This window comes from Microcaecilia unicolor, chromosome 4 (assembly GCF_901765095.1).
Source record: "Microcaecilia unicolor chromosome 4, aMicUni1.1, whole genome shotgun sequence".
Taxonomy (NCBI): domain Eukaryota; kingdom Metazoa; phylum Chordata; class Amphibia; order Gymnophiona; family Siphonopidae; genus Microcaecilia; species Microcaecilia unicolor.
In genome coordinates this window covers 100,069,415-100,088,964 of record NC_044034.1, presented here as the reverse complement: position 1 = coordinate 100,088,964, position 19,550 = coordinate 100,069,415, and the positions used below count along the sequence as shown (strand labels likewise).

The window sequence follows — 19,550 nt, the reverse complement described above, 5'->3', positions numbered from 1 at the left end:
AAAAAACACCCTTTTAGGGTGGCTAGTGTTCACAATGAGCTCCTTTTATTAACGACCATATGTAGATCCTTCAAGAGGTAGTGTGTCATGATTTACGCTGTACACCCTTTCTGGTGTTTTGGTGCCAACTTAGTAAGGCCAACACACAATCTCTCCACTGCAAAACACTATATACAAACTTGTGCAAAACACACTCATAGCCTTACCAAACCATAACAGCACTAATTCCAAGGACAGGACGAGCTACAACCTTTATGTGTGGAAAGGCAGCACTATAATTACACCGGGCTCTAAAACACCAGTACACAACCTAGTGAAACCAAATAAAACAAAAAGGGCTGCAAATACTTCACGCTAGCAGAATACTGCATCTTGATCACACATGAAAAACACATGGCTTAACAGATATGAAGGCAAAATACAAGAAGTCAGACTCAGCATGCAGCAATACTAGAAACATTGAAACTTACATGCAAAATATCACAGATGTACATTTCCAAAAGCTGACATATTCCAATTAATAAATTTTGAATAAAAAATGTTTTCTACCTTTGCTGTCAGAGCATTTAGTTTTTCTATTAGCTTTGGTCCCAGTGTCTTCTTTCCATTTGATATTTTTTTCTCTCATCATGTCCACCATCTTTCTGTGTCCTTATGCGTCCTGTCTACCACCCTATCCTTTCTCCAGTTTCAACATCTGCCCTCAAAGTGTTCCAATCCAGCCTTTAAATTCAGCAATTTCCCCTCCATCCATATAAAGCATTTCTTCTCACTCCCCTCCATCCATGTGCATCTACAACCTTTGTCTTCTCTTCCCTCCATCCATGTCCAGCATTTCTCCTCTCTCCCTTCCACTCCATCCGTGTGCATCTCCTTCCTTTATCTTTCCTTCCCCCCATCCTTGTCCAGCATTTCTCCTCTCTTCCCTGCCCTCCACTCCATCCATGTCCAGCATTTCTCCTCTCTTCCCTCCCCTCCATCCATGTGCATCTCCTTCCTGACGTCCCTCCCCTCCATCCATCCATGTCCAACAACTCTCCATTCTCCCCTTCCCTCTCCTCCATCCATCCACCCATATCCTGCAAATTTCCTCTCTCCCCTGTCCCCATTCATCCATCCATGTCCAGAATTCTCCTCTCTCCCTTGCCCTCCCCTCCATCCATCCATCCATGTCCAGGAACTCTCCGTTCTCCCCTGCCCTCTCCTCCATCCATCTCCAGAAAATTTCCTCTCTCCCCTGTCCCCATTCATCCATCCATAGTAACATAGTAGATGACGGCAGAAAAAGACCTGCATGGTCCATCTAGTCTGCCCAAGATATGAGTTTATATTGAATTTGTACCTGTCTTTTTCAGGGCACAGACCGTATAAGTCTGCCCAGCAGTATTTCCCGCCTCCCAACCACCAGTCCCGTCTCCCATCACCGGCTCTGGTACAGACCGTATAAGTCTGCCCTCCCCTATCCTAGCCTCCCAACCACCAACCCCTCTTCCCCCCACCTGCTCCGCAACCCAATTTCAGCTAAGCTTCTGAGGATCCATTCCTGCTGCACAGGATTCCTTTATGCATATCCCACGCATGTTTGAATTCCGTTACCGTTTTCATCTCCACCACCTCCCACGGGAGGACATTCCAAGCGTCCACCACCCTCTCCGTGAAAAAATACTTCCTGACATCTTTTTTTTTTTTTTAATTATTTTATTTATAAGTTTTAACAAATTATTACAAGAACACTTGGTTCCTGACATCTTTTTTGAGTCTGCCCCCCTTCAATCTCATTTCATGTCCTCTTGTTCTACCGCCTTCCCATCTCAGGATCCCATCTTCCCATCTCCCATCATCCATGTCCAGAATTCTCCTCTCTCCCCTGCCCTCTCCTCCATCTATCTCCAGATAATTTCCTCTCCCCTGTCCCCTCGATCTATGCCCAGCAATTCTCCTCTCTTCCCTGCCCTCCCCTCCATCCATGTCCAGGAACTCTCCGTTCTCCCCTGCCCTCTCCTCCATCTATCTCCAGATAATTTCCTCTCTCCCCTGTCCCCTCGATCTATGCCCAGCAATTCTCCTCTCTTCCCTGCCCTCCCCTCCATCCATCCATGTCAGCAATTCTCTCCCCTGCTCTGCCCTCTCCCCTCCTGTCCAGTGATTTCTTCTCTCTCCCTGCCCTGCATCCATACATGGCCAACAATTCTCCTCTCCCCTGCCCTCCCCCCTACATGTGGCAGGCTGCAGCGTTTTTGCGAGGCAGCTCTGGCTCTCCCTCCTTCCTTCCTTGGTTCCCGCTCTGGCTCCCCGATCGGCAGCCCCCCCCCCCCCCCGCGTGTTTTAACCTTTACTCTCCGACGTGGCAGCGATGTCAATCAATGAAGAACGTAGAACAGACTCGCTTCCAACTTCTCTCTTCACACAGTGTCCCGCCCTCGCGGGAACAGGAAGTGCATCATCGCTGACGCTGAAGGCGGGACACTGTGAAGAGAGAAGCTGGAAGCGAGTCTGTTCTACGTTCTTCATTGATTGACATCGCTGCCACGTCGGAGAGTAAAGGTTAAAACACGCGGGGGGGGGGGGGGCTGCCGATCGGGGAGCCAGAGCGGGAACCAAGTAAGGAAGGAGGGAGAGCCCGAGCTGCCTCACAAAAGCGCTACGCTTGTGAGGGCAGCAGGGAAGTCTGAAGAAGTCCACGATTGGGCTGGGGCGCCGGGGCGAGGGTAAGCACCGCGGCGGCGCCCTCCAGAGGTGGGCGCCCCCCTGCGGCGCTTACCTCGCTTACCGCATCGGCACGGCCCTGGGGCCGCCGAGAGACTAGGCTGAGCCCGGGGCAAGGCTACCCTGCTTCTGCCCCCCCACCGCTGCCGCCCCCATTGTTGCAGTCCACGGTCTCACCTGCCTGCCTCCACGGCTCCGGGCCCCCTGCATTCAAGGCGGCAGTCACAGATCGCCTCTCTTCTGGCCTTCCCTCCCTGTGTACCGCCCTCGTCTGATGTAACTTCTGGTTTCCACGAGGGCAGGGCACAGGGAGGGAAGGCCCAAAGGGAGGCGATCTGTGACTGCCGCATCGATTGCAGGGGGCCCGGAGCCGAGGAGGCAGGCAGGTGAGACTGGGAATTGCAGCGCCGGCAGCCTGACCCTGGCGCCGGGTCCCCCTTGGAGGCTCGGGCCTGGGGAATTTTGCCCCCCCTCTCGGCGGCCCTGACCGCACGCTAATCTGGAGCTACCCCCGGCCCAACGCAGGCACGATGGTAGTTCCAGCCCCAGCGTGCACCATTTACTGTCCTGTATTTAGTAGTCAGGTAATGCCTTGCACTACCCGCATGGGAGCTCATACTGCCACCTCAATGGGTGGTGGTAAGAGCTCCGTCCCCCTCTCCCCACATGGCCATAGTTATTTCCAGCCTTTTTTACCTGCTGTGGTAAAAAGGGCTGAAGCATGCAGCAAAAATGACCCCCGCCACTAGCACAGGGCCCCTTTTACTGCATTTAGTAAAAGGATCCTCTACGGAGCAATAGTGCGCATAATTGATAATACAGAAAAAATGTCTTTTTCCTGCCATTTCAGGTTAAAAAACAATTGAAACAGCATTGATAATGCTGATATTGCCCATTACACTTAACAGCTGTGCACTAAAACTGGGGAAGTGCCACTTTTCTGCATATGTAGTGCAAGCAATAATTTTTCTGGAAAGTTATATGTACATGTTTACCCAGTTTCACTAGTATTCTATAATGGAAAGTGGGCGCCTCTTTTCCTTTTATAGAGAAGGTGCCACATAGGTGCCCTAATGTAGGCACATTGTTATAGAATTATCCCTCCCCCTTCAGGGGTTTAACATGGCAATTAGGACGTGTTAACAGAAAATTCATTGTCTTAACTGTTAATGTGGCACCCTGTAAGTGCATATGGTAGTATGTAGTTGTAATTTTTGTTAAACTTTTTAAGATGTCTGAATGTTTAGCTTGGTAAACGTGGTTTGTATATAGAGTTATATAAATGTACAAATTAATAAATAAACATTATGCCTATATGGTACCTATTCTGTCAAGGGGACAGTAGGCAACCCCTTTCCTTTACAGATTACTATCATAATTGGGTTTATTTGCATATATGTGCTTAGGCACAAGCACTTACCCCCTAATTCTATAAAAGTTGCCAAAAATTGCGGGTGCAAATTTCAGCATGCATCCAATTTGCATGTGCTATTTGTCTAACAAGCTAATTAGTGCCACTAATTGGCTATTTAACAAGCAATTATTGGCACTAATTAGATGTAATTGGACCTTAAGTGTGTAAATTTAGGTGCAGGATCTGTGCCTCAATTTTATGCAGGAGTTTAAGAAAGGGGCGTGGTAATAGGAGGGTCATGGGCAGAACAGGGACATTGCTAGCATTTAGGCACATTCTTATAGAATGCAGGGGATATGCGCCAGAGTGAGGCGCGTACATTTGCACCGTGTTTCAGTTGGTTCAAATGGCCGTGCCAAAGTTAGGCATGAGTCCCGGGAGTAAGTGCTATTCCGTAAACCGTGCCTAATTTTAAACACAGATTATAGAATAGAACTGGTCTAAGTGTGTGCATCTGTATTCCAAATGATATGCATGTAACTTACAGCATTCTATATGTATTGCATGTAATTTTGTCCTCTGCCGAGACTCTATTTATTTTATTTATTTATTTGTAGCATTTGTATCCCACATTTTCCCACCTATTTGCAGGCTCAATGTGGGTTACAATTGTTCCGTAATGGTGATCACCAATTCCGGAAAAAAGAGAAATACATAGTTAAAATATGGCGGTGACAGAGTGGAATTAGTTAGCCAAATAAAGTTCATTTTCGTAATAAGAAATAAAAGATAATTGGATAAAACTTCAATCGTAGTAGATTAGACTTGAACAATCAGGAATAAAGAGTTACTTTTTGTGTAGTTCTGTATAAATTTTGTTATTGGTAATATAGGATGGATCTTTGTGGTATGCCTTACTGAATAAGTTAGTTTTCAGTAATTTTCGGAAATTATTTGTTGTGTGTTTTTATTGATTTTGGTAATTCATTCCATATTTGCGTGCTTATATAAGAGAAACTGGCTGCATAGGTTGATTTATATTTTAGTCCTTTGCAGTTGGGGTAGTGGAGATTCAGGAACATACGTGATAATTTAGTAGAATTCCTGGTTGGTAGGTCTATAAGGCCTGACATATATCCCGGAGCTTCACCGTGTATGATCTTATGAACCAGAATGCAGACCTTGAACGCAATACGTTCTCTCAATGGAAGCCAATGTAATTTTTCTCTTAGAGGACTGGAGTCTTCATATTTCATTTTTCCAAATGTCTGGCTGCCGTGTTTTGTGCAGTTTGGAGTTTTTTTTAATGATTTGTTCTTTGCATCCAGCATAAATTGCATTGCAGTAGTCAAGTTGACTTAATACCATTGATTGTACCAGTCTGCAAAATATTTCCCTTGGGAAGAAAGGTTTTATTCTTTTGAGTTTCCACATTGATTGAAACACCCAACTCTCAAATATGCATTATGGAAGATACATGCATATTTACAGTATAGCTTTCATGGAATTGTGGGATTTTTGCTTATATGTGCATACATACATGTGTATATGCCAGGTCTAATCATTTCCCTGTGTAATCAGTGCATAACTGTTAGCACCCACTTTATAAAATCACGCTGAAAAGCCACATTAAACACCTAACACAATTTAATAAGTAAATAGCTCCTCTCCCTCCATGTCTGTTCTAAAATTAATAGACTTAAGAAGACACTTTATAGTTTAATATTCAACAACCTGCTTGAATGTTAGCATTAAAAGTAGAACAACATGAAACAAATGACAACACAAGAATGAATTGCTATGTGTTTTATGCTGATAAAGAACACATCTATGAAGTTACTTTTCATACACTGTAGGAAGGAAAATTACATTACTGGAGGATGAGCTGCTACAAAGCTGCAGATGTTTGTGGGCATCCAGAGGAAAATCCCTGGTTTTGTATGGGATTGCCTGCAGAAATCTAAGAGGTTTCAGCTGTTTGTCCTGTAGCACCTTCCGGAAAACTTGTTTGATGCTTGCATGAATTGTTTTCCGAATGTTTTGTTTTGCAGATGGGTCCTAACAGGATGCTTGAGGAAGAACTACAGTGCTTGAGGAGACTTCTAAAGCTTCATCACAGCTCATATCTAGGAGACACAGCACCAGATGAGTCAAAGTTCGTTGCATGCAGTGAACTAAAACAGGCTTTTCAAGCCGCTATAGAAAAGGTAACAATTCTTCATGGTGAAAACTAAATAAACTGAAGCACGATTTACTTATTTTGAGGACAATATTAACAATGTGCTTTTGTGCATACACTATGCCAAAGAAATGTCACTCTCTCCAGTTTCATGGCATTTGTTTATGATGTCCTCAATTGTGGTTAACCATGTCTGCATCCAAGCTAACTTTGTCTTCCTCATCTTTAATACAAATAAACATTTTTCTTTTCACAATTTGAGAAGATATTAGAGGGCCCTTTCACAAAGCTGCAGTAAGCATTAATGCATGCTTACCGCAGCAAAAAATGGTGTACCGCAGGGCATGCTGAGGCATCCTGTGATAATTTTGCCATGTGCACGTGCTGGCCATGTGCTAAAATATTTTTAATGTTATGGTGCGGGAAGTGTGCCTGGGGGAGGCGGAGAGTAAGCGTGTTCTGTACTAATCAATTAGTGCAGCTACACTGATGCGTGCTGTGCTATTAGCGCAGTTTAGAACATGTGTCCTTACCACCTACAAAATAGGCGGCAGTAGGAGCTGATGCTAATGCTACCAGTTCACACAAGCATTTTTAAAATTTGGGTTTATGGTTCCTTGTATCTAAGTAGGACCCCATGTACGAATTTATTTGATATGATTCAAGCTAATTTGCATATTTCTTTAGCTCATGAAACTGACTTGCTGTCAGAGACCAAAGTTGTGAGCTGTGTTACACACTGCATATGTGGTGGAGCCAGAATCTAAATGTGTTCACTTTGCAACTCTTTCAATGCACATGAAAAGGCAACTGACTGAGTAGCTCATAGGCCTAACCAGTCTTGTATGTTTAAAGGATGGCGTAGAATCCACCTACTTATTATTTTGAACTGTTTTCTTTGAGCATCATTGCTTTGAGCAGCCTGTTTCAAGATAATTTCATGTATTTCATCCAGTTTTCATTGTACATTTATGATCTGTTAGGCTTTGAGCTCATATCATTCTGGTAGCTTATCCCAATCTTTAATCCCTGGAACTTCCTTCCTTCTGAAATCTTCAATTGTGCTCTGTAATTGTATGCATAAGATTAATTCAAATACCTAGTTTTCCTCTCTTGTGCAACAACTGCCTCCTTCTGACCAGATGGTCTCCCACCCAGGGGCGTAGCCATGGGTGGGCCTGGATGGGCCCAGGCCCGCCCCGCCCGAGACAGCCCCCTGCACTGACCTGAAGCGCGTTCTCCCTCCAATCCAGCACCGGCGATCATAGCCAGCCTTCTACCACGTCCAGCAGGAAGTTGCAGAGTAGGCGGGACACACCTGAGAAGAAGCTCCGACGCGCGCTGGACGTGGTAGAAGGCTGGCTATGTTCGCCGGTGCTGGATTGGAGGGAGAACGCGCTTCAGGTCAGTGCAGGGGGCTGTCACGGGCGGGGCGGTCGCGGGTGGACACAAAATGTGGCGGCGGGCGGGGGTGGACGGTGGAGAGGAAAGAGGTCTGTGCCCACCCAGTCCACCTCCAGGCCCACGCAAAAATTAATCGCTGGCTACGCTACTGCTCCCACCCTATACTGAACACGTGACTTTTTAATAAACCGCGTTAAGAAATGGAATTAGTGCATTTTAACATGGAACTTTCTCAGCACACTAAGGGGGAAATTCTATGTAAAAATTTGCGCCATAAAACCACACAGTTAGCATGATTCTGCCAATTACACCTAAAGTTAGGCATAGTTTATAGAATACGTTCACATGCTGTTCTTTCAACTAAAATTTAGGCACACCCATTTAGGTCACCTAAAACCAGGCCTAAATACCTGTGCCTAAGTTAGGTGCACATCGGGCGTATTCTATAATAGCGCATAGTTTTTTGAAACACCCATAGCTATGCCCCCTTTTTGACTGTGCGCATTAGAATGTATACGCACTGCATTAGAGAATACGCCTAGAAAGTTGTGCACGTAAATTCTAAATAAAGCCAATTAGTGCTGCTAATTGGTTAAGTATCAATTATTGGTGCGGATTGGCTTGTTAATCAATTAAGTCATGCGCACAATTTGGCCATGCGGTCAAATTAGCACGCACAACTTAAGACACCATATACAGAATTTGGGGGTAAGCACATTTTTAAAAAATTTGCAGGCCTTGGGTTAATTTTTTCCATTAACGTGCAGAGTACTTCTTCAGTATTTAGGAGGTGAAATAGGAAGTGCTAAGTGCTTCCATGTTACTCTGCATTACCCAGTCAGGGAAGAATTTGATAAATGGTGCCCAAAGTTAGGCTATAACAAAAGAGAAGGAACGAAGTACAAACTAAAGTCCAAACAAAAAAAACAGCACCATGGGCCTTTAAAAATGGAACACAGTTCTTTAATGAATGAGCCTTGACAAAAAGACCCGACATGGGCCGTGTTTCGGTGACTAGCACCTGTGTCAGGGGTCACAGTGATGACGTGGAAAACTTGGGGAATAACTCGAATATAGTTTGGATACAGAAAGTGAAAGTGCCTTGTTGCTTTTTAGCTTTTACTATATGAGACATGAGGTAAGGAATATATTGTAGAGGAATATATTAGTTATTCCCCAAGTTTTCCACGTCATCACTGTGACCCCTGATTCAGGTGCTAGTCACCGAAACACGGCCCGTGTCGGGTCTTTTTGTCAAGGGTCATTCATTAAAGAACTGTGTTCCATTTTTAAAGGCCTGTGGTGCTGTTTTTTTTTGTTTTCCCAAAGTTACACACCAGGATGACTGCATGCTCCGTGCAGATTGACCTATACAGAATATTACCTTAGTGTACATTTTACCCCTAATTCTATAAAAGTTGCCAAAAATTGTGTGCAATTTAATTGAATAACGGACTAATTAGGGCCAATAATTGGCTTTTAGCAATTATTGGCACTAATTCGATTTAATGAACTTATGTGCATAAATTTAGGTATGAGATCTGTGGCTAAATTTTACAAGCAAGTATGGAAATGGGAGGGTCATGGGTGGAACAGGGATGTTCTTAGCGTTTACCAGGGGCATAGCTACGTGGGGCCACGGGGGCCTGGGCCCCTGTAGATTTGACCCTGGGACCCCCTGCCAATGACCCTCTTGACCACCCCCTCCCGCCGCCAATCCGCCGTCACCTACCTTTGCTGGCGGGGGACCCCAACCCCCGCCAGCCGAGATCCTCTTCTTCATTCGTTCTGTTTCTGAGTCTGACGTCCTGTGCAGGATGTCAGACTCAGAAACAGAACAAAAACAGAACGAAGCCTTGCGATCTGCAAGGCTTCATTCTGTTTCTGTGAGTCTGACGTCCTGCACGTACAACGTGCAGGACGTCAGACTCAGAAACAAGAAGAGGACCTCGGCTGGTGGGGGTTGGGATCCCCTGCCAGCAAAGGTAGGCGATGGCAGCAGGAGGGGGGTCGAGAGGGTCGTCAGCAGGGGGGGGGGGGGGGGTCAAAGTTGTTGTTGGTGGTGGTGGTGGCGGCGGGGAGAGTGTCAGCAATGGTGGGGTGTGTCGGCAATGGTGGGGGGGGGGGGGTCGACGGTGCCATGGGGGGCTAAAATGTGCCCCCTCACCTCGGGTGCTGGACCCCTCTCCTGCCGAAATCTGGCTACGCCCCTGGCGTTTACACGTATACGGGGCATATCTGCTTAATTTAGGTGCATACATTTGCACCACGTTTCAGTACAGCCTGGGCATAAGCACTATTCTAGGTACCTAACTTTGGGCCCCTTTTACGAAGCTGCGGCAAAAGAGGGCCTGCACTTGGTTGTGAAGCACGCCGAGGCCCCCTTTTACCGCAGTGGGTAAAAGGTAAGTCTTTTATTTTTTGAGGAAATGGCCATGTGTCAAGTGAAGCACTTGCCATGCGGCCATTTCGTGGGGGGCGGGGGAAGCTCTTACTGCCACCCATTGAGGTGGCGGTAAGGGCTCCTGCGCTAACCCGTCGGTAGCAGGGCAGCGTGGCACTACCCGATTACCGCCTGGTACACACCGGCGCTACAAAAATAAATATATTTTTATAGCGCCAGATATGATGGTGCGCTGGGGTGGGAACTACAGCTTGGATGCTGCGTTGGGCTTACTGCTGTTTTGTAAAAGAGGCCCTTTAAGTGTGGCTTATAGAATAATGCTTTTTTTTCAGCATCAATTTTTTTTGGCGTCATATATAGAATTCACTACTTTGCACCTAACTTTGTGTGAGCATTTACACCTGCCAAACGCTCTGCCCTGCAATGGCAAAAGGAAACAAGTGTTTTAGTAAAAATAGGTTGTTGCTTCCTTTTGCCACTGCAGGGTGGAGCTGGTCTAAATGGTGGTACTCAATTTATGGCAGTTAGGTGCTTAAATCCTTTGTTTATCATTTATTAGGTTTACTATACTGCTTCTCATTGAACCAAATTGAAATGGTTTACAAAATAATCCTTAAAATACTGGTGCCTTAAATATGAGATTAGGGTGTAGGAAAGTCACATTAAAATGCGCTAAGCCTATATTTTAGCACATTTTAGTAAAAGGACCCCCTTGTAAAGGGGACAATATTGAAAACATCAGCAGCCATATAAAAATATGTGGACAATATATCGACTTATCTTTATGCCCCATGTTCACTGGAGCTATCATTTAGGTAGGACTGATGAACATGTGGTCCTAACTTAACTGGATAACTTATCTGTTTAAAATTAGGACTACGGTTTGTTCAGTCCTCAAACCAGTAAACAAATCTGGACACAGCGAATTTTCTAGACAGATTTAAGCCCCAGCCCTGGAATGTCCCTAGCTCTTTTTTTTTTTTTTACTAAAAGGATCAATTGTGGACAGATTCAAAATTTAAGAGTTTGTTTCTCCTGCCCTCCAGCATTTAAAAAAAGAAGCACTTATGTTTATTTATGTTTATTATATACAAGCTTGATATGCCACCTAGTCTGATTGGCAGGTCAAGGCAGTTTATAAAGATAAAAAAAGAAATATCAACAGAACAGAAACATTCAGCCACAGGACAAGGGGAGTGCCCCAAAGAAAGTAGCATTTGGGCACAAAAGCATTTATTTATTTATTTAAAATGTCCTATATCGCACAATCCAAAAGTTCTCAGCAGTTTACAAAATGTACATAAATCAAGGCTAGCATAACATTAGAAACTCATTAAAATAAAATTCAAACAATCAACATGAAAATTATAAGGCTCCAATCTCATCACTCAGTCTAATTATTTCTGCCTTCTCAATCCTGATCATGTTCAACTCCATATGCTTGCATGAAAAAATAGGTCTTTAATTCTCATTTAAACTGTTTTACCTCCTTTATTTTCTTAAGTCTCGGTACTACCCGAAATGAAGATATATCTACGTACAGTTGTTGTGCATGTCTCAGGGTTCTCAAAGGCTAATACACATGTAATTTAGCTGCTAATATTTCTGATACTGACCAGTTAAAATCTTAAAGACTAAGAGCAAGATTTTGAATTTAATACAATATTCGATAGGTAGCCAAAGCAAAGATTTTAGAACTGGTGAAATATGGATCTGTTAAAAGTTGACTGAAAATAGTGAATCTTTATAGAGGCCTTAAATTTAGGAAAGGATGTTTTTGCATGAAGTGAGGTGGTGGTGGGGGGAGATCATTCCACTCTCCAGGAACTTGTCCAAACGTGTTTTGTACCTTGCTATACTAGATATTTTGATCATGTCCTCCAGCAACAGATTCTATAGCTTAATTATGCGCTGTGTGAAAAATACTTTCTACAATTTGTTTTTAATCTTTTGCTTGTCAGTTTCCTAGATCTCTTCTTGTCCTACTGTTGTCTGAAAGGTGAAACTGTTCCAACCAACTCATGATTCTAGAAACTTCTGTCATCTCCTCTGTCTTCAAGGCTGATATGCAAAGGGTTTATACATCTAACTTTGAAAATTTACTAGGGTTGAGGGCCTAAATGTAGTCTCAAAATTATACCAAACTTTTAAATTTAGGATCCAAGAAAGTGGTGGCAGCAAGATTGGATTTAAAGTGGGTAAAAAAAGGTTAGTTTAGCACTGATGTACAGTATTATGGGCTAGATTCTATATAAGGCACCTAAAAAAAAATCCACATGGTAAACATTTCCACCTAAGCGCATTCTGTAAGCGGCACCTAGATTTAAGCGCAGTATATAGAATATGCTTAGTTGATATCCCAGCGGTCGGTCTTCAAACCTGGGCCGCATCCGCATTGAATTTCCGGGTTTTAGGGATTTTTTTTTGGTTGCTATGAAAATAGCCGGTTAAGCTTTTATTCATTGGCTGATCGGCTAAGTTATAGCGGCCAAAGATAGAATATGCTTAGCGAGTTGTGTGTGTAAATTTTAATTATTGCCAATTAGTGCCCATTATTGCTTGTTAAGTGCTGTTATCAATGCTGATTAGCTTGTTAAGCTAGTTATGTGCATTGTTATAGAATATGCCTGGATTTTGGCAAAGATCTGGAATCCCACAGTTTATTTCAACGGAACAGAGCTGCATAACATATTATCTTCAATAAAAACAAAAAAGTGAGGACAAGTGTGGAAGCAATCTGAAAAACTTTATTGATTATAAAAAAACGACCCGACACGGCCGTGTTTCGACATCAAAGCCTGCATCAGGGGTTTTTTGATAATCAGTAAAGTTTTTCAGATTGCTTCCACACTTGTCCTCACTTTTTTGTTTTTATTGTCTTCACTTTGCGTGAGGATTTTCCTCTCTGCTTTTTGTTTTTTAACATACTATCTTGTCATAAGTTGCCTTTTTGGTAAAAAATTTGTCACATAGTTTTGGTCTCTGACTACATTGCTATCTACTTGAGGATCTTTTCTCTCCCTATATCCCTATACTTTTCTTGATAAGTACAGCAAAGTATTTTGCAATACAATTGAAACAAACAAAAAAACCCAAGAAAATTGCAATACTATTTAATTTGAGCAAGGAAATACAGGATAACACAGAGGGGAGATCTGGTATCACTGTTATATGCTGATCCAAGACACTTTAACATATAGGGAAAACAAAACATTCCTGGAGAACTATATCTTTTAATATTTCTTTTGTCATACCAAGAAAAGTCACATCTTTCTATTTACCAAATATGCACTGAGTCAAACCGTTGCATCAGTGTTTTACAGATTATTGGTCTTCATGAGATGCTAAAATCCTCCCATGAAAACGTTATAGACTAAATTCAGTAAATGGCGCCTAAATTTCATAATTGAAAAATGTTTGCTTAGCGCTATTCTATAAACAGTGCCCCACATCGGGTGCCATTTATAGGATAGTGTGTAGGCTGGAATCCATGTCCAACTTTTAGGCGTGAGGAATTACACCAGTTGAACCCTGGTGTAAATCCCTGCACCTAAATTAGATGCAGATCCCGCAAATTCTATAATAGTGAACACCCCTGAGCTGCCCATGGCCACACCTCCTTTTCAACTGTGCACTAAAGAGTTTACACGCATGTCTTTATAGAATAGAATTTAGCAAGGTGCACGTGTATATCCAAAATGGTTGCCAATTAGTGCCCAGTTATTGGCACTAATAGGCTTGTTAATTAAATTGTGCATGCAAATTTGGGCACACAGATTTAAGCGCCATTTATAGAGTTTCCCTACATCTCTTGTCATTAGCATTTGATAGTTCTTATTCTTGAGTACCTTGCCTACATCCCAGTCTGTTTTGTCATTGCACTCTTCCCCTTTTGGAAGAAAATTACTGCTGCGTTTAATATCTGAGACATAGAAAACTGGTAAATCTTATAATCTGTATGTAGTGGCTGAACTGTTTAGGAAATTAGCATATTGTTTTGCCAATGCTGTACCCCATTTGCAGTACAAGAACATGCAACCTCTATGGTGAAACATTATTTATTCTTACATATCAGCATCATAAGGCACAGAGTTCAAAGCAGTTAACAGAAGTCATCTACACTGGTATTTTGAGTGCCGTTGTTCAATATTCAGCGAGACTTGTACCGAATTAACTCCATGAGTCAGAAACCACACCACAAGTTCTAATTGCTGCTTTTATTGTTGTTAAATGAAGTCATTTCTCGACAGCCCATGACTGAACACATTAAGCGATTAGTCAGGCAGGCTTGGTGGTGGGTTCGCTGCATGTTGAGCAGCCCTGATATATGGGTTCTTGTTTCCCCAGGCTGGGCTAAAGCAAGGAGGTGGCAGAACTAAATGTGCAGGGTCTCGGCTTCCCATGGTGTGAAACAGATCTGCTAAGTGATTGGAACAGTGGTTATTTTGCAGCAACTAGCCTTTGGCATTCACAAGAGTCATAGCAGAACATACATAGCAGTCTTTTAGCATGCAACAGCATATGCTGGAGATGAGTTTCTGTCCATTTTAAAGCAAGATCTACATTTACTGGCAAAGGTTTTATTTTGGCATTTATTTATTGATTGGAATTTTGGCTCAATAGATCATTTGCCAGGGCTCTGAACGATTGACATCAGAAGAAATAACACTGCCAACAGTATAACTCAGTGGTTCCCAAACCTGGTCCTGGAGGCACTCCAGCCGGTCAGGTTTTCAGGATATCCATAATGAATATTCATGAGAGATTTGCATGAAACTCCAAAGGGGGCGTGGCTCTGGGAGGGGCATGGGCGGGTCAGATGCATTCCCAGAAATTAGTCACAATGCTATGGAATACCTGCATTTGTGTGCCTAACGTCTGAGTTGGATGCAAGCATTCACACCAACCTTTGGCAGGTCTAATTGGTTGCGTCCAAAGGGGCCCTTTTACTAAGTCGTGGGATGGCTTAATAACATGGGGATTTGAGCATTTCTGTCTTGTTGTTTGTATTCACTTTTATATTCATTGATTTAGTTATGTCCTGTATTTATTTTACCTTTTTTGCTGTGGTTTGGAATAAAGGTTTGGAGGCTTGGGGGGGGGGGGGGTCACTACAGTAGACATCAGCAGCTGGACTAGGTACTGAACAAATGCCATAACTGAAACAACTAAATGGAAGTGCTTAGGAGAGTGGGCAAATTTGTTCCCTCAATTTCCATATCTTGGCTGCAACACGGTGGCCAGCGATTCGTGATTTCCGATTTTTCCAACCTTGCCACTGTCCCTTTGAGTGAATGCTGCAGAAAAAGAATGGATATGGAGTAAAGGGTAAGCGGCAGAACTTTCTGTATCCTGAAGTCATTTGGTGGTACAGCGATGATTAGTAATGTATGATTTTGACTGAAGAGCATGAATCATGTGTTCCCGGCTTTCTACCCAGCAGTTTTTGCACTCATGTGTTACAGGCTGGGTAGCATCAGTTTCTCAGTAGTAGTAATATCTTGCATTGGTTTGTTCAAACACAGTGCACCTCTGAACTGTGCTATATACCTTTGTGATTAATCACCCATAGCAGACCGAGATTCTACTATATAAGAAGCCTGCTAGCAAAGTTTACAGAAACTCAGATAAGTGAAAGAGTAATGAGAAATGATCACTGAGTCAGCCTTACTGGGTATGTTTATTTTGGTAGATGACCATTACATTGAGATGAGAACAATAAAATACATCATGCCAAAATAATCAGATTTAGGATCTGGTTTGCATGGAGTCGCTATATCAGGCAGTGGGTAACCAGCTCCATATCCTGGTTTCTTTAGCTCTTTCTCTTATTTACTTTAAGGGAGGTACATCAAAATAGGGCACAATGTGCTCCAGGCCATTTGGCAGTTGATCTGGTTGATATACCTTTCAAAATTATTGTTTGGAAATTAACAAATGTAAATTAAGCAGGTGTGTACTATTGGTGCACCATGCAGAGCTCACCCATATATTGCAGTTTACACATGAGAATCATGTGCTTCAACAGGCAGAAATGTACATATGCTTATTGCTGTTTTGTTCTGTTCTGACCCCTGGAAAGCCTTGCAGCGAGTAAGTATGCCAACCCACAATGTATATATTCTATCCGAACAGATTATAGTAACAGAATGCAGGGCAAAATAATCGCAAGCAAGTATCTAACATGCTGATGTTTATTGACAAATCAGATTCCAAGAGCTTATTAGTTACAACAGTACTGTATATCCCAATTTGTAGCTGATCAGCACATTTTACATAAACATTAGCCATCTGTGTTCTATTACAGCAAGCAAATTCCTTGGTCAGAGGATACTCAGCACCGCTCTGCCTGCCCTGCTTCCTGCCCTGGTGTGCATGCCCGATTTTAGTGAAATTGAGCATGCGCAAAGCTCACGTATGCTCAATTTCATTAAAACCAAGCCTGCGCGTGAGGGAAGGGGAAGCAGGGCAGGCAGAAGGGTGGCGATTATCGCTGCAGGAAAGCTTCTGCTAGTGGGGCTCGGGGACCCCCATCAGCTAAACCAGCAAATTTTGGGGGCCTGAACCCAAATCGGGGGGGGGGGGGGGAAGGCCCCCAAGGCCCCCCAAGGCCCCCTGTGGTTGTCACTGTGCTTGGTAAACTGGTTTCATTGAATTCTCTATTAGATTCCAGAAACTACTTTGCACTGGGTTTATCTTGTGTAAGCTTGTTATTATCATTATTTTCACTTCAGCTGGTCAAGCTTATGAAGTCTGGCCAAGCAGGGTAGTTTTGTGGCGTTTGTGGTGTGGTTTAATTATTCAGCATGCCGTGGAAAGCAAAAGGCGGGCATCCATGGTGCTTTGTACCATGGATGCGTCCTGGTGATGACACAGACATTCTGCCACCAAACCTCAAGCCCTGAGCATGCAGACTCTTGGAAAAATAGCTTTTTGTCAAAAGCTGTTGAGAGAACAAAAAAAGAGCAGTATATACAGCGAAAAGTATAAATACTGCTATTTCTATTCTCTTTTTGGGTATAAGAATATTTTTGCTTTATGCTTACAGTACAGAATTGACAGGGCTGGTGGAAGAGTATGGGGTGCCCTAGGGAAACCTTCAGCCTAATGCCTACTCCTGTTATCTTTCAGGACCCTAATCAGCCCCCCTCAGGACATTGTGCTTTTAAATGTTAAGTTTTGTTCTTGTGGTGGTGGTGGTGGTGTGTGCGTATGCTTTAGTATTTTGCTTTGACTACAGCTGTTTGCTCCCCCCCTCCCCCAGAAGCTGCTGTCCTAGGTGACCACCTAGTCTTCCGAATGGTTGAGCTGGCCTTGAGTATTGAAATGGTTTGCATTATTTGGTAGCATATGTAATGGCTGCCTGTGGTACTACTGCGCCATGTTGCAGCTATTTATGAAGAAATTCTGCTGTTGCCTTTGGGTAACATGTTTTAAAAAATTGACTCTCTAACTAAGCTCATATCCACCCCCAGCGTATGTTCCTTCTGTTGGTGACTAGTCTGATTTAAAGCTTGTGATATCTGAAGCAAGTTGAATTGAAAGGATATACATTTTTTGCATGAAAAATAGTTTTCTATGAGAAAAATATCGAATCCCCATCATTATTGCTCAGTATGGAGGGACATTGAGAATTTGCCTCCATATTGTGTTTTTGTGGAGTGTTAGGCTTTTGGATTTATTGCCTCTGTTCATGATGGCATTGTAAGCAAAAATAACCTTGAGTCAAAATATCATATTGCACAATTAAATACATGCATGCAGAAGTAAAAAATAGGTAACTTTGGTTATATGCACAATTTTATGATGTTGCATACATTTGTACAAAAATAAATTTCATTATCACTGCAACAAAGATGCTGTATGGTGATCTTGGGGCAGTGAAGAAAGTTAAATAGTGTAGCATTTAAAGGAGTAGTGTGGGGGCAGGGGGTGGATCCATGATGGCTCCCTGAGAGATATGCGGGTGTGGAGCTCCTTCAGTCTTCTCTGCTTTGATGGGGAAATACAAGGGCCAGGTAAAACATAGTGTAATACCCTGAACCTGAAGGGGACTCACCTTGCCCAAATCATTTGCAGTGGCTTCCTGTCCTGTTGTGGCTGGAGTAGTATTGGGGTGAGATGAAGGGCTGACTCAGGGCCTGCCTTCCCTCAGTGATAACGACACCATGCTGAGTCTTGAGTTGCATTTGCCTCCTCCTGTGCATGGAGCAGCATCAGTATCTAGACTGGAAGTTCAGCGGTCCAGAGTGCTTGCTTCAGGTGGCAAGGTTCTGGAACAGCTCACTGATGCCTCTTCAATTGGAGTCTTTCCTGTCAAGATAGCAGCCTGTTTGTTGGAGCAGAGGAGCATGATGGTGGAGGTGACCATTATTTCAATGACATCTGAGGATTCCGGAGGAGGACCCTTGAATGGTGGTGAGGCCCTTCAGGGGGAATTTGCACCATACCAACCAGTAGTTGTTGCTAAGCCTCCAGTGGTGACTTTAGATTTAATATGCACTGCCTAATAAAAGATAGAAGCATCTTTGGCTTCATGAATTGATAGTTTTGAGTCAGGCTGCTCAAGTTTTCCAATGGGTCAAAGTGGTGGAGGGGAAATGTGTGAAGCTAGATAATGAAAACAACTGTTAAAAAATCAAATAACTGAGACTGAGAACTTCAACAGCATTTTTATTAAAGATCTGTTTGCCCTTCGGAGAAAACAGGAAACATTTGAAAATTTTACTAAAAGTCTGAATTTACGATTCTTGAATTTTCCTAAGAGTGATGTGGTTCCTCCATATAAGATGCTATTATATAGAAGTACTTAAGGCAACTCCAGAAACTATTCCCCCAGTCACTAGAGCTTTCTATTTACCTATTAAATCTGTGGGGGAAAAATAAATTGGATCAGAGTTTGGAGGTGGTTTCAGAGGACAGCCTTAATGTTACTGCATTATTGGAAGATTCTCAATTGGAGCCTGTGACTCTTGGGACACTCTTGGTAACTTTTGCTCTGGAACCTAACAAAGTTTGCACACAGAAGCCTTTCTTTAAATATAGAACTGCCTCTTTTTTGGGCTGAGCAACTTCTGTCTTTCCAGATATTTCAAGAGCTTCTCAGGAAAGACATAGACCCTTTCTTTCTTTGAAAGAGCCAGTAATTTCTAACGACACAACATTTTGTTGCACTTTCTTGTGTATGAGTGATTAAGTATCAAAATCATAAGTACTTTTTCTATGACCCAATACAATTGAAGTTGTTTTTGGAAAACAGGGCAGCCCAGATTTCCTCTAGTACTTCTCTTTCTTCTTCCTTGTTACCATGTTGGGTAGTCTTGTGCATCTTTCTCCTGTAAAAAAAAACCCAAAACACTGTATAATGGATCTCTGGTTGTTAGTTTTGGGCTTTTTTGTGTGATTTACTTATTGAGGTCTTAAATGTGCACTGTTTCTTTGGGATCCTTTCCCCCCTCATTTGGTCTTAAATCTTATTGGGGGAGATTCTATATATGGTGCCT

The 19,550-nt window shown here is 43.0% G+C and overlaps 1 protein-coding gene across 1 annotated transcript in view; it reads left to right on the top strand.

Annotated features, from left to right (window-relative positions):
• TNFSF11 (TNF superfamily member 11) overlaps positions 1–19,550 on the top strand; it is a 106,643-nt gene that overhangs the window by 15,898 nt on the left and 71,195 nt on the right. Inside the window, exon 2 of the mRNA XM_030200542.1 lies at positions 6,112–6,267. Within this exon, the coding sequence (XP_030056402.1) occupies positions 6,112–6,267 (156 nt within the window). The remainder of the gene's footprint in view (positions 1–6,111; positions 6,268–19,550) is intronic.